This window comes from Bidens hawaiensis, unplaced genomic scaffold (genome assembly GCF_021521415.1).
Source record: "Bidens hawaiensis isolate Kalapana, Puna unplaced genomic scaffold, B.hawaiensis_p1.1 tig00028291_1, whole genome shotgun sequence".
Lineage (NCBI taxonomy): Eukaryota > Viridiplantae > Streptophyta > Magnoliopsida > Asterales > Asteraceae > Bidens > Bidens hawaiensis.
Genome location: NW_027505117.1, coordinates 13,391 through 29,556, shown reverse-complemented (window position 1 = coordinate 29,556; position 16,166 = coordinate 13,391). Strand labels below are relative to the sequence as shown.

Sequence of the window (16,166 nt, the reverse complement as noted above, 5' to 3'; positions counted from 1 at the left end):
TTCTTCAGCGACTGAGAGATAGACAGAGATCAGCTCTCCTGTTTCAGGGGCTGCAATAGCTGGAAGTGAAGCCAAGTGTTGCTTTATTTGGTTGAAGGCTTCTTCTGCTTCTTCCGTCCATCTGAAGTCTTTCTTGTTTGTGCAACCTTTTAACGTTTTGAAAAAGGGTAGGGATTTCTCAGCAAGCTTGGAGGTAAAACGCTTCAAGGCGGCAAGCCTTCCGTTCAGGCTTTCCACTTCTTTTTTGCTTTGTGGAGATTTAGTTTCAAGAACAGCCCTGACCTTGTTGGGATTGGCTTTTATGCTTTGTTTACCCACAATGTGTCCTAAAAACTTGCCTTCTTTGAACCCAAATGAACATTTCCCAGAGTTGAGTTTAATATTGATCTTCATCAAGTTTTGGAAGGTTTCTTCTATGTCATCAAGCATTTGACGTTCGGTTTTGCTTTTGATTACCAAATCATCGACATAAGCTTCCAGGTTTCTGCTAATTTGGCTAGCGAATGCTTTTTCGATCAAATGTTGGTAAGTTGCACCGGCATTTCGTAGGCCAAAAGGCATCTTTTGATAACAGAAAATGCCCTTGTCCGTGTGGAATGCGGTTTTTTCTTCATTTTCCACCTTCATGAGGATTTGGTGATAACCCTTGTAGGCATCAAGAAAACACTTGAAGGGATGGCCTGTTAAGGAGCCAACCTTGAGGTCCATCTCGAATAATGGGTAGCAATCCTTTGGGCATGCTTTGTTCAAGTCCTTGAAATCGATGCACATCCTCCAGGACTTGTCGGGCTTCCGAACCATGACTGGATTAGCCACCCAAGATTGATATTTAACCTCACATAGGATCTCTGCTAGAACAAGCTTTTCAACTTCTTGGCAGGCTGCCAAGCTTCGTTCAGGAGCCAAGCTCCGTTTCTTTTGGACAACAGGCTTGACATCAGGTGGTATTTTTAGCTCATGCTCTGCAATGCTTCGAGGGATGCCGGTCATGTCTTCCAGGCTTGACATCAGGTGGTAATATTCATCTGTGTGCGCCTTTCAATAAAAACACACAAAATAGATTTACTAACCACTCACCAACAACAACACAAACATCACATGTACCAGTTGGTGTGGTTTCATCCTCGTAATAGTGAAACCTAAAAACAGCAACATAATTTCAACTATCAAGTAATTATTTTTTGAAAACAAAAATCCAAATGAAATAAAAAAAGGAGATGCGTACATTAACACCATATTTACGCGAGTTCTTTGCCATCTCCTCCACATACTTGTCCTTTCCAACACATCCTATGTAACTTGTTGCACCAAAGCAACCACTGAAGACCAACAAATAAGGGGTAAATTACTTTTTTCACATACATTTAAGTTCAAATAAAACAGCCAGTCAGTTACTTACCTGGGCAACTCGAATAGAGTTCTGAGTAGCAGCTCTACCAATGTACTCGGCGGTGTATTTAGAAGCCATTCTTACAAGTTTACTTTCTCACTTAAAAAAAAATTTTAGTTGCCTGAACAAGATAAGACTTACAATAACAATAAATTCAGGCTTTGTGTTGCCAAATCCCAGAATTAACAGTAAAATAACATAAAAGAAGAACTGATGGTGATGCGTACCAGATGGCAGTAGCAAGACGAGCCATATGTCGATTGAGCCGCCTTCCCTTGGGGCGACGACTTGAGATTCGTCGATAGTGGTGCGTATAGCAACTATCAAGGACAGATTTCAACATTTCCTTATCGCCACCCCAAAAGCTTCCATACACAAATTTATCAAAAAAACATTAATCCCTTTCGATTTCAATTGTAAACGACGGAAGTGGATAATTTTAGGGTTTTGTTGAGAGAGGAATGACAGGTAATAGTAATATAGACAATTGATGATGAAACGTCAATTGCAATTGAATAACAATTGAATGGAATGATGATCAAATAGTTGGGAATGCAGAACGTCGCCAACATAAGTGATAATAAATATAAGAGCGTCTTAAAGAGAAAATAGAATATGAAAAGTCTCTTACATGCAGTACAGATAATTTGAATTTAAATCTTAGATCATGAGACTATTTATGCAAGTTCATTTAAAAACGCTTCTCAATCATTTTAGGTTCACTTTAAAGGTTTCTATTCGAAGTTTATAAAAAATATAAATTACTTTTTGTATCTTATTATTCTTATGTCAATTATGTAGCCATTCAAAGGTTAGATTAAAATATAACATATCATTTGAGTAGTTAACTAGTTATCTAAATTGACTTGTAATGGTCTTGAAGGTCTTACTTATTTTGTCAAAATTGATGGGTTTAGACATTTTTTTTAACAAATGTGTTTTCCGAGTCTTATCAGTAACGATAACCCAACCCCCACCCCACGTAGGCGCCTCTTATAATTTTATAACTTTTAAGTTTGATAATAATTTATTTAAATATATATATATATATATATATATTTAAATAAATTATATATTTCTTTATAATATATATCTAAATAAACTTAAGAATTTTTATAAATTATATATTTATTTAAATTATATATTATATATATATATATATATATTTAAATAAACTTAAGAATTTTTATAAATTATATATATTTAAATAAATTATATATTTAAATAAATTATATATATATATATATATATATATATATATATATCTTTTAGCTTATTTTCAAAGCTTTCTGGAAACTTATGACGATTGGACTACACAATTGTAGTCTTCCCAAAAGATAACTGAGTAGAAGTCCGTGACTCTATTTCCTCTACAAAGTGAAGTGTCAAAACCTGGACCAGCTATAGAACTATATAATTTTATTCATACATTTTATTATATTCATAAGTTATATAAAAAATAGTTTCTATTAAAATACAACTCATTTTTACATTTTCAATATTTAAAATTACATAATCTTTTTTTTCCTTGTAGTTTACACTTAAACGTGTTTAAGAGAAGCAATCCATATTGCAATGGTCTATTGAAAAGTTTTTCATTTATCTTTTGATTTTTTTATCAGACAAAACCGACAAAAGTGGTTAGTATGAGAGACCAAATATTACAACTCCGGTGTAATTAAACAATTTTTTACCCTATAAACACTCTTGTTGTATATATTGTGGTCTAAAACTAAGAAATCAATCAATTGAACAAACAAATCTTGTAATCTTGTATGCAATTGTAGATGAAGAAATTGAAACATGGATTATTCTATGAAGGGAGAAACTGTAACCATGTGTTTTCTCTTCTGTGCATATTCGATTGAGATTAGTTTGGCTAGGAAAACCATCGGTTAATTAAAAGTTTAAAACCAACATGAGCCCACGTAATAATCAATTAAAAGCCCAATTAACCTTACACTTAAATCCAAGTTAATAACTTAAACATAAGCATAAAATTCAATGATAAGACCCAAATAACATTAGAATTAAAATGAGTCCGCACTCCCGTGTCACCTAACTCGTTTAATCTCTAATGTTATTTCCTTGATCGACAAATTAATACAATAAGGGTATGTTTGGTTGAAAAGAATGGAATGAAGGGGAATTGAATGGGAGAAGGAATGACATAGACAAAGGAATGAAATGGATCATTACCATTCCTTTGTCTTGTTTGGTTAATATATGGAAATGAAATGAATAATTACTTTATGTTGTTTGGTATCCGAAAATAATTTTATGAATGAAATAGAAATAATTAAAATATTCCTATCTCAAAATATATAAATTTTTACAAAATTAAAAAAAAAAAAAAAAAAAACTGAAATGACGACGATGGTGGTAGCTCTGGAGATGAAAATGGTGGTGGCGGTGGCGGGTGGCGACGGTGGTGGTGGTGGTGGTGGTGGTGGCGGCGGTCAGGCGGGGGGGGGGGGGGTGGTGGTGGTGATCAAGCGATGGTAGCATTAGTAGTGATGGCGGTGGTAGGGTGGTGATGACGGCGGTGGTGGCCAGGCAGTGATAGTGGTGGTGGCGGTTATGGTCGGGTGGCGACGGTGACAATGTTTGTTGTGGTTATGGCGACGATGGTGGCGGTGGTAGCTTGGGTGGTAAGTGGTGGTGGTGTAGGTGGTGATGGAGACGGTGGCGGTCAGGTGGTGGCGGCGGAGGTGGTGGTGGTGACAGTGGCGGTGGTGGTCAGATGATGGTGGTGGCTATGGTAGTGGTGGTGGTGGTGGTGGTGGTCAGGCGGCGGGGGCGGTGGTTGTGGTGGCGGTGGTCAAGCGATGGTAGCATTAGTAGTGATGGCGGTGGTAGGGTGGTGATGACGGTGGTGGTGGCCAGGCAGTGATAGTGGTGGTGGCGGTCGGGTGGCGACGGTGACAATGGTTGTTGTGGTTATGGCGACGATGGTGGCGGTGGTAGCTCGTGTAGTAAGGTGGTGGTGGTGTAGGTGGTGATGGCGACGGTGGCGGTCAGGTGGTGGTGGCGGCGGAGGTGGTGGTGACGGTGGCGGTGGTGGTCAGATGATGGTGGTGGCTATGGTAGTGGTGGTGGTGGTGGTGGCGGTGGTTGTTGTTAGATGATGGTGTTGTTGAGAAAGTAGGTTGAAGGAGGAATTGAATGAAAAAAAAAGAAGGGAGGTAGGAAGGAATGGTTTTGATGGAATGGGATTCCATGTGTAATGGATGATTCCATTCCATTGTGCAACCAAACACCTCTTATTTCATTCCCACGTAATGAATCATTCCATTCCGCATGTCATTACTGCATAACAAACGCTACCTAACACTAAAATAACCAACAACTATCCGGTTAATGTATGGCCTCGGTCTTAAAATTGGATGATATTAGACTCTATATATCATCAGGTTTAGAGTTTAAAGTTTGACAACACACCAATATAGCTGACTATGTAACTGCAATGGTTTTAAGATAAAGTGGTCTATACTCTATGCTACAATTTATATATATATATATATATATATATATATATATATATATATATATATATATATATATATATTATCTTTTTCATTTTGATATTTGACATGATCATGCATGGCATCATCATGCAATGGTTGTTAAACCTAAATATATAGTGTGGAGAGTTTAGTGGCCAGCATGGTGATGGCAACATGTCAACAGTTGATGATTCCTTCTTGAGTTCTTGTACAAGCTTTATAATGGGTACAGGCTTGTAGGGCTACTGGTTTAGATGATACGGCAACTTTTGATGATGAGTTCAATGGATCATGGATGTATGCAAATATTTTGAAGAAGTGTACAAGGGGTCCCAAGAAGGGCGAAAATAGGATGGGGTCCCGAAAATGACCCTGTGACTGATCAAATTTTCTTAATAATTAGAAGTACCTGACGGTAGAGGTGTACAAAAAACCCGAACCCGGACCCGAGATAAATACCCGGAACCGGTTTTTTTAATATCCGGGTTTTTTATACCCGAACCCGTACCCGCATTTTAGCACTAAAACCCGAACCCGAACCGAACCCGATTTGTACCCGGTAATACCCGAAAACCCAATTTGTACCCGGTAATACCCGAACCCGAAACCGGGGTTTTCCAATACCCGAAACCGGGTATTTCAAATACCCGATGTATACCCGAAAAATACCTTAAAAATACCCGAATAATACCCCTAAAAAGTGTAAACTTTTTAAAAAATCCAATCTATACCAAAAAATACCGGAAAAAAACCCGTAAATAGGGTTTTTTCAATACCCGATAATAGGGTATTCAAATACCCGGTTTTAGAATACCCGGTGCTATACCCGACCCGAACCCGATGCATAGGGTATGGTTTTTAGAGACAATACCCTACCCGAACCCGACCCGATTACTACCAATACCCGATCATACCCGTACCCGGTCATACCCGAACCTGGTTTTATACCCGAACCCGATTCTATACCCGAACCCGGGTATTTATAAAACCCGATTTGTGCACCTCTACCTGACGGAGTAGATTACTTGTACTTTGACGCCTCTCCTAATTGACTTCGGCCGAGACTAATTGATACACATGCCACGGACAAATTTTTGTTTTTTTTCTTTTTATTCTGATGCTGCAGTTGAAAATTACGACGTTTTCACACGGATGGCAATGTACTAGGGCCAAGTAAGTGCACCCTTTGGAAAACTTAAATTGACTCGGAATTTAGTAGTTGACTTACTAACTAAACGTGTACTTTAATCTAATAAAAAAATCAAGTGTTTTTAGTAAAAACAAATAATTTAGTCAAAAATCGTAAATCAACAAAAAATTGTTAAGTCAGGTATGATATTGAGGCTCAAGATGATACAATCGTGCCCAACAATTGGGACAAAGCGTTTCTCGCATTTTACTACATAATATTGCCCGTTAAAACGTTCCTGTCTATTACTTGTGGATACGTGACTCTAAACATAACCCATAGTATGCCTTTTTTTTTTCTATTTAACTTGGCTTTGTTTCTAACCCCTTCACTAATCACTCTTGTCTTGTTATTCCAAGTATAATTTGTTGTTTTCTGGATAAGCTTCGTACAAAGAACCCAATGTTAAAAGTACATATATAGACGTAACACATTGGTGACAGTGTAAATATTCTCTTGGAATCTTGGATGTTATATTTTACATGTGCATAGATGTTACATCACTACATGTTCATGTCATTGCAGGATCAAATACATCACTACATGTTCATGTCATTGCAGGATCAAATAAGATCAATGATAGTTAGAAATTTATTCATTATTTTATTATGTGATAGAATTAGAAATTTATTTATTGTTATATTTTATTTCATTACCGGCTTAATCTTTTTAAGAAGTTAGGTGAATTTTGAAGACACGCTGTTAATGTTTACCTTTTTATATAGTGGGTTATATAGATGGTAATTTAGGTATGAAACGTATTTTGCTAATACTAGTTTCATATCTTATCTTATTATAAAACTATATCGTATACCCGGATATCCACATGATATTACTCGTCTGGTGCGCAACATTATCATGTCTTTAAAACTAGCCGTTTGTATTGTTCATTACTTGCCCGATTTAAGCTCATCTAAAAAATGTTTTGGAATCCACGATTCTATATATTGATAGTAAGATGTTACTATTTTTCTATTTACACTTTATTTAAATTATATACTATGAATACATATTTGGTTTTGAACCAGGTTAGGTATGTTCATTATTCGATATCAAACCAATTTAACAAATCTCAAACCGAACCAAAATCATTTAGAACCAAACCTAGTTACACATTTGGTTTGGTTTTAGAAATCCAAATTCAATTCAAATCAAACAAACCGAATAATATGAATAAATCGAATATCAAATAATGGTTATTTAAGCTTTGTAATTTACCCAAATATAGTGACAACGTTAGCTTAACCCAATCCAAATAATAAGTTATATTAATCGAAAAAAATATTTTTCTACATTAATCGGTCAAAAACCGAAACCTGAATCAAATTCTAATCCGTTTTTTGTTTGATTTAAACTTTCAAAAAACAATTAGGTTTTCAGTTTTGACTAATAAAACACAAACCAATAAAATGTGAATGGGTTAAAGTGTGAGGCAAAGAGAATGCATTATGATTCGAATCAATATTTTGGTGTGTAGTAGTTCAATTTCAATAAGTGTATGTTATTAATAAGGAAGAGTACCACTATTCTATGATTCAAATATGGGAAAAATGCGTTCTATGTGGGTAGGGTCGGCTCCGAGAAAGCAAACAAAAATTTGGGCCGAAGGCGAAATGTTTTTTGGGCCTTTAAGTAAAAAGAGTTTTTTGTTGGGTTTAAACAATTTAATTTTTATATGAGTTTACTTGGTTATAATTGGGTTGTGTAAAAAAGTTTTATATATAAATAGGATTAAACATGTCTCAAACGAGAGTAGAACCCATAACTTTTGGGTTGGGAGTGCTACCCTTTTGCACTAGACCAAGCTAGTGGTTATGTAATTGAGTTTAAACACTAAATATACATATTGTTTTTAATAAAAGTACATATAATTTTTTTTAAAACAAAAATTCGGGCCTAGCGGAGTGTCGAGCCTGTGACCGTTAACTACCCGGCCACACCTTATGACTGTCCCTGTATGCGGGTGGTAAGCCTTTTATATTCTTAAAACTGTTAAAATTTTTTGTAAATGAGTTTAAATAACCTTTCAAAACTAACCTAATCTCCTGGACCTATTAAAACGTACTAATTCCATATCCGAAATATAATATAATAATTCCTAAATCTAGTTTAGAGTATTTATTAATTATTAGCAGTTGTTTTTTGACTTATAAATATAAAAATACATGTAACATAATATAAAAACACAAAAAAAATATTCAACCTTCTTACATTCCAATCAGTTGAACAAGTCTTCCATCTTACCATAATATTATTTCTTCCAACGACCACACTTTCGTCGCTAATTATTCAAACCTCTAACATGAAATGCTTTCACTTCAGCATTGGCGACCGAAAATCCGCTACGACGGATAACGACCGCGCGCTCTCGCGGTCGTCCACCCGAGTCTCATGGGCCCGGTCCCTCAGCGTTGCATCCACCAGCTTCGATCGTCGAATGGAATTAGACTCGAACGACCATTCTCGAGATCTTAGCGACACCGTTGGGTTTTCTGAGCTCTTGTTGCAACATCGGGCGAATGATCTGCGAGTTTTTAAGTTCGCAGAGTTGAAAGCCGCGACTAAGGGCTTTAACCGATCACTTGTGATCGGTGAAGGCGGGTTCGGGTGTGTTTATAGAGGAGTTATTCCGATTGTTGGCATAACTGCTGACAACAGTTACGACAGCGATCGGAATATGGAAGTTGCTATTAAACAACTTAGTCGTAATGGATTCCAGGCAAGTTTTCCAACTTTTTATTTTATTTATTATTTAATTTGTTTGTTGATTTTTTTAAACAAATTCATCATGATTTTGCACCATTAATTTGGCAAAATTATAAGTAAAAATGATAACAATATGAATATTATTATAACACAGTTCAGAATGATGTTATCTTTTACATTAATTTGACATTAACTTTTAAGAGTTTGAGGGGACAAAAATGTTATTTTATGAATTAAGTCATTAACTATCTTAATTATCTTTTACATTACAATTGAATGATTAAATACAAAAAAAGTAACACATTAATATTGTTTATAAATAATGGGGAAATAATTAAATACCATTAATTTGTTAGACTACATCTGATTTCTCTAGATTATGTAAACAATCAATTTTTTTTAAATGAATTCTTAAAATCGTATTATTTTATATGATTTTATATACACTTGATTTTATTAACTTTTATTAAACATTCAAATATGTTATTCCATTAATAATAATAATAATAAATCTATATGATATTATCCTGTAAGGCTGTAACCATGATTTTGCACCATTGATTTGGCAAAATTATAAGTAAAAATTATATCATGGAAACAATTTTATGAATATTATATATTTATCTATACTATATTACAATAAATCTGAGAATGGTATTGTCTTTCTTACATTAATTTTTAAGATTTTAATGGGACACAAATGTCTTTTATTGAGCTTTTCTTCATATAAGTTACAATGTAGAAGTCTAATAGCATATTGTACACCCCTTTGATGCAGATAATGTAGTGGTTCAACTAAACAATTAATACTTTAGTATGATTAAACTTTTAATTGTCTTTTAGCTTTTTAATAAGTAAAAGTTTGTTTTGTGTAGCTCATAATTTAGTGCCTAATCAATAATCATTTAATAATTGAACATGTCTTTAAATGCGAATATCATGACCAATGGGTGAATTTCTAACATGACCCGAACCTAACAAGAAATTGTGTAAAATTTGTTTGTATTTTTCATTGTAAAAATGTAAATTCAAATATTAATATGTGAAAATAATAAAAAAAATAAAAAACTTTCGGGTCAGACGAGTCATGTTCGATTCAACCCGTGACGTTTCATGTTGTATTCAGGTTTACGTGTCTAACACGAAAGGGTAATAACTTTAGTCATGTGATTCACCATATATAGTTGACTTCCATTATATTCTTCTTTTGATCACTTTTTTGTCATCTTATGGATGCTGGTTGAAATCACATGTTCTAGTATTCAGGGGCATAAAGAGTGGATTAATGAAGTCAACATATTGGGTGTGGTCAACCATCCAAATCTTGTAAAGTTGGTAGGATATTGTGCAGAAGATGATGAAAGAGGGATCCAAAGGTTATTAGTATATGAGCTTATGAAAAACAAAAGCTTAGAAGACCATTTACTGGGCCGGGTCGGGTCAACCCTTTCGTGGATGACCCGGTTACAAATAGCCCAAGGTGCGGCCCGCGGGCTGGCTTATTTACATGAAGAAATGGATTTTCAGGTAATGTTAAAAAAAAATTGGATGATTATTTGTGATCTTGATAATTTTTATATTTATATATTTTTTATTTATTTTGTGCAGTTAATATTTCGTGATTTTAAAACATCAAATATTCTTTTGGATGAAGAATTTAATCCAAAGCTTTCTGACTTTGGGCTTGCAAGACAGGGCCCAGCTGCTGGACTGGGACATGTTTCAACAGCAGTATGATTTTCTCTTTGTTCACAAAAAGTCAACACATTAGTTCGTTATTTTGTTTTATTGGAATAATTATAGAATAAAAGAATTTCAGTTTGAGTATAAAAATTAAAACACTGTTCACAAGGTCAAAGTTGGGTTCTTTTAAGGGTGTAACGAGCCGAGCCCGAGCTCAACTGAGCTCATTTATTAAACAAGCTTTATTTTTATGCTCAAGCTTGGCTCGTGAGTGGTTTTTAAAGCTTAAGTTCGGGTCGGGCTCGACTTGTTTATTATTTATTAATTCAATTTTATGCGTTTGTATTTATTTCTTTTTGTATTTATCACTATTATTTTTATTTATTTATAACTATATATTTTCTTATATAATAATATAATTTTTAGTTATGTTTATCATAATTTTATGTATAATTATTATTAAACAAATATCTAATATGTTAAACAGAAGTTAAATAAATAATAGGCTCGTTTAGGCCGGTGAGTCATCTCAGGCTCCAAAAGTGAGGCTCAGGTTTGTTTATTATGCAAGCTTATTTTACACTCTTAGGCTTGAGCTTGTTTAAGCTCGACTCGGTTTAAGCTTTTGATGAGCCGATCTCGAGCAGCTCATGAACGGCTTGGCTCATTTACACACCTACACTTCTTTCTATGTTTAACGGGTCACATTAGTAACTTTTTTTAAAAACGGTTGCCGAATACAACTGAAAATACTCGTTTTGACCCGTTACTCATTTCACCAACTCTATGTTAAATATTTATAAGTATTGTTAATAACTAACAACACCATTTCCCGTCACATGATTTTTTTTAGGTTGTTGGAACGGTAGGTTACGCAGCACCAGAGTATCTGCACACGGGTAGATTAACATCTAAAAACGACGTTTGGAGTTTTGGTGTGGTCCTATACGAGCTTATCACGGGCCGACGAGCAGTAGAGCGAAACTTACCCAAAAACGAGCAAAAACTAATAGAATGGGTGAAACCGTACGTTGCAGATTCAAAAAAGTTTCATCAGTTAATGGACCCACGTCTCGAAGGAGACTACGTGCTGAAATCGGCCCGAAAAATTTCATCTTTAGCTAATAAATGTCTTAACAAAAACCCAAAAGCCCGGCCCAAAATGAGCGAAGTGGTTGAGATTATTGGGAAAATTATCGATGATTTGTCGCCACCACAAGCTAAAAGTGAGCCCGAACCTGAACCCAAGCCTGAGCCCACGCCTGAGCCAGAGCCCGAGCCCGAGTCCAACCCTGAGCCCGAGCCCGAGCCCGAGCCCGAGCCCGTTTCAAAAGAAAAGGCTGAGGAAACTGTTTTAAGAAAACAAGGAAATGGAAGTTGTTTGAAGAAAGTTTTTGACTTTAAAGAGTTTAGAAATAGATCAATTGGGAGATTTGATTGGAGACCTTGGCCACTAGCAATGGTTAAACACACTTCATAAAGTTGAAGATGTTTTTAAAGATTTGTGGATAGAATTTGAAAGATTTGTCAAGAATAAAAAAAGATTCCTAGAGTTCAATTTCATCAATGTTAATGGGACAAATGTCTCATTTTATTCTAAACTTCAATAAAAATAAAAATATGGGTTGAACTGCTAACTACGGTTTTGGAAAGCGACAGACTGAACAAGCCGGGTTGGTGATTTGACAATTTAATGGTTCGGCTTTGTGTTTTGAACCGGCTTTTTAAATTATTAGTTTGTGTTAAAAACCTTAATATGCAGCGTAACGATGCATACATAGGGCCAAGTTGGCCCGGCACCCCCAGACCCGCACATACGGAAGCCTCGTTCACATACTACATACTCTAGAAACCGGAAATAAAAAACAAATAATAATATGGCTGGACAACCAGTTGGATTTACATGGCCTGTTTCAATTTCGAATGGTACGAAATATTTAAACCGTTAAGTTGCAGAAACTAAAACGTGAACCAAACTGTTTGGATCTTAAATCTGCCAAACCGACCGACTTGTTTTGGTTTGGATGGTTTTAACGGTTTTTTAACACACATCTTGTCATATACTTTGGACCAATATTGCAAAATCAACACTCAAAACAGCAAGAACAAAATAAAGTACATGACTACATGGATGACTTTTGTAAGTTACTTCATTTTAGAAATGGGTCAAGATAAACTATACAATCATTTGACTCACTTGCTACCTAGAGAAGCTTGAGGCCTAGGATATGCAGCGGGCCCACCACCGCCCGAAGCAGCAAGGTTGTCAGTGCTCTGTCTCTTGAGTCGGGCATGAGTCGAGTGTCTTCTGGGCCGGGCTCCTTTTGGATCTTGAAGTCTCTCTAGTTCTTTGACCACTTCTGTCATACTGGGCCTGAACCTCTGCTCGACTGATAAACACCGTAATGATAAATTTGCGACAGCATGGGCTGCTTCCGGTGTGTACTGGCCTTCAAGACGGTTATCCATAACCCGAAAGATTTTGCGTTTGTGGGCTAGGTAGGGCTTGGCCCACTCGACTAAACTGTATTTGCCTGACGGTCTGGTTTTGTCTACTACTCTTTGGCCCGATAACATTTCAAGAAGAACCACCCCGAAACTGTAGACGTCACTCTTAGATGTCAAATGACCTAAAATGAGACAAAGGCCCGAAATGAAAAAAAATATTAAAACTTTATAAAAACATTTCTTTTTTGTGTTTTATGACACAACCCATTTGCACCATATGCATACCAGTGGCTAGATATTCAGGGGCTGCGTATCCGTAGGTCCCCATGACCCTAGTCGAGACATGGCTCTTATCACCGGTGGGCCCGTCCTTGGCTAGACCAAAATCCGATAGCTTTGCATTATAGTTCTACATTTTCATATGTAACAAACAAAAGTACAAAACATTATATTTTAATTATTTAAACTTCAGATAATCAGTTTCAAAACACAAATCCAGATACCATCTTATAGTAAAATAAATATTTAAAGAAAACTTATTATTCCAACTTTATATAATCCATTGATTATTTGTTTTTCAATAATAAAACGTACCGAATCAAGTAACACATTTGAAGTCTTGAAATCACGATAAATCACTTTTGTTTTCGCGTTGTGAAGAAATGCAAGCCCTTTAGCTGCCCCGAGAGCAGCCTTCAAACGAAGACTCCACGATAAAGGTTGAAAATAAGATCCTCCTATTGATCAATCATACAAAAAGTTATATATTTATTTTATTTTTACTTCTATAAATTCAGAAACTTTGGATATAAACCAAACTCACTCCTAAATAAGTGGTTTTCCAAGCTCCCACGAGGCATGAACTCGTAGACTAGAAGCCGTTGCTCGTCCTCCAAACAATACCCGATCAGTTGGACAAGATTTGGGTGTGAAAATTGCCCAAGGTAATTCACCTCTGCCTACAAAACCCGAATTCAAATTCAAATAAGTTCAACAATCAAGAAATCTTGAAATGGAAAAAAAAAACTATATCTTAACTTTTTGTGTGTAATAATCATTTTTTTTTAATATAGATTAGAGTAAATTACGGTTTTCGTCCATGTGGTTTGTCCAAATTTACGGTTGTAGTCCAATAGTTTTAAATTTGCGATTTCGTCCCAGTGGTTTCAATTTACTTGCAATTAAACCCGAAATCACTAACCCCGTTAAGTTTGGTCGTTAACCCATCAGTGTGCCCCTCACGTCAGGGGCATTTTTGTCTTTTTTTCTCCCAAAATACCCCCCCCCCTGCGGTGAGGGGCTGGGTTGTATTTGGGGAGAAAATGGACAAATTTGCCTCTCACGTGAGGGGCACGCTGATTGGTTTATCGAACAAACTTAACGGGGTTAGTGAATTCGGGTTTAATTGCAAGTAAAATGAAACCGCAGGGACGAAAATCACAAATTTAAAACTATTAGACTAAAAACTCAAATTTGGACAAACCACAAAGTGAAAACCGCAGTTTACTCTGTAGATTAACTAAAGTGCCCAAATGAGTATAAATAGATATTTTGGTTAAATCTTTCATTACCAATATCCACCCAAACCCAAAGCGGTATTCTATTTTCCTCTTAAATATTTGACTATTCTAAAGTAGTGATAAAGACTAAAGTGTCTCACCAGCCACTCCCTGTGACCTTGAAAGCTTTCTAGATTAAGCTTTTTAACTGCAATAACAATCCCAGTTCCAGGCTTAGAAGCTGCATAAGACTGCTCATCAATCCAACCCTTAAATACCGGCCCGAACCCGCCTTCGCCCAACACGCTATCGGGCCGAAAATTTCGGGTGGCCATTTTCAGGTCCGAAAAGCTAAAACTTTTCAAGTTAGATGACTCTAAAATCTCCCCTTCGGTCCGGGGAGTTGGCGGCACACTTGAAACCTTATTGCTATTTGTTGGGCTAACATCATTAGCATCTGAATCTGACCCTGAAATCATTCACAAAAACCATTTAGTTTGATCCAGAATTCAACTTAAGCCTAGCCGTTTACGAGCTACTCAAGATCGGCTCGTTAAAAACAATTGGGCCGAGCTAAAACCAGATCGAGCCTGGACTCAAGCTTTTATTGAGCCTTGTTTAATGTACGAGCCCGAGCTTTTTATTTATATAATTGTTATTTAATATATTAATAAAGGAGCGGGATCAAGTACAAACGAAATTAACCTAACAAACGGTAAATTACTAGATGAATTACACTACAAAAAGTGAAGTAAAGTAATAATAATCACTCTAGTTAGAAATGAGTAATATTTACTTTAGTTATTTATATGTTTCTTGCATTAATAATTGTTTTGTTTGATCTAACACTATAAATATAATTATAACATATAAAAACTATTATTATGTATAAAAATAATTATGTAATGTCTTTTAATTATATTATATATACAAAATTATAACTATAAATATATGTGTAAACTTTTTTGAAAAAAGTACATAAAATAATTAAATAATTAATAAATAATAAACAAACCAAACTCGAGTTTGACAATCTACTAACTAGCCAAACTCAAGCTTAAAAGATAGAGCTCTAAACAAATCGAACCCAAGCCTGAGCAAGTTAAAACAAGCCGAGCTCGGCTCATTTACACCTCTACTGAAGATGCATGAAACAAAATCTCAAAAGATGATTAATATCAGTAATCATACCTCTGTGAAATGGGCTTTTATCTTGGATTTCATAACTGAAGCAAACACCCATTGAGATTCTTGATTCTTGGTGACTTCACCTTACCAAAGTTGTTGAATTTAATGGTTTAAAGAAACAGAGGACTCAGTGAATCTTCATGGGTACAAATCTTTTAAGTCAAAATGTTGAAATACTTTAAAGTGTGTGATCAGAGAGAGAAGGTGATTGTGGTTAATAAAAGGGAGTGAAGGTGGATGAAGGTTGGGGGAAGATGATGATATTAATGGAGGCTAACACTTTACATTGATGTAGATGGTTTCTTGCAAATATTATATTGTTATTATTATAATTAATTAATAATAATAAAGTATTTCACAAGGGCAAGTTTTTGGGCCATGCAAATTGCAAATGGAAGGATAATTGAATGTTGAAAGTGACTTTTGTTTCTAGTTTTGTAACAAATAATTTTAATATAAACTTATAGGTTATTGTCTCGTGGACGTCACGGGTGGAAATATAGAAATCGTCTAACAAACACATATAATTTCAAACGATAATATTTCCTGTCCTCGAA

The 16,166-nt window shown here is 35.5% G+C and overlaps 2 protein-coding genes across 2 annotated transcripts; one reads left to right on the top strand and one right to left on the bottom strand.

The window, feature by feature from the left end:
* Nucleotides 1-8,251: 8,251 nt before the first annotated feature.
* Nucleotides 8,252-12,014, top strand: LOC143610838 (serine/threonine-protein kinase PCRK1-like). The gene is made up of 4 exons (XM_077085208.1): nt 8,252-8,804; nt 10,058-10,318; nt 10,400-10,522; nt 11,328-12,014. Exons 1-4 carry the CDS (start codon nt 8,388-8,390, stop codon nt 11,952-11,954), a joined length of 1,428 nt encoding a protein of 475 aa, XP_076941323.1. The 5' UTR covers nt 8,252-8,387; the 3' UTR covers nt 11,955-12,014.
* A 561-nt stretch (nt 12,015-12,575) lies between these two features.
* LOC143610841 (putative serine/threonine-protein kinase PBL10) lies at nt 12,576-15,904 on the bottom strand. Its single transcript, XM_077085211.1, has 6 exons — nt 15,613-15,904; nt 14,583-14,890; nt 13,746-13,881; nt 13,517-13,659; nt 13,208-13,331; nt 12,576-13,104 (listed from the first exon to the last, which is right to left on the bottom strand). Exons 1-6 carry the CDS (start codon nt 15,662-15,664, stop codon nt 12,668-12,670), a joined length of 1,200 nt encoding a protein of 399 aa, XP_076941326.1. The 5' UTR covers nt 15,665-15,904; the 3' UTR covers nt 12,576-12,667.
* Between the last annotated feature and the right edge of the window lie 262 nt (nt 15,905-16,166).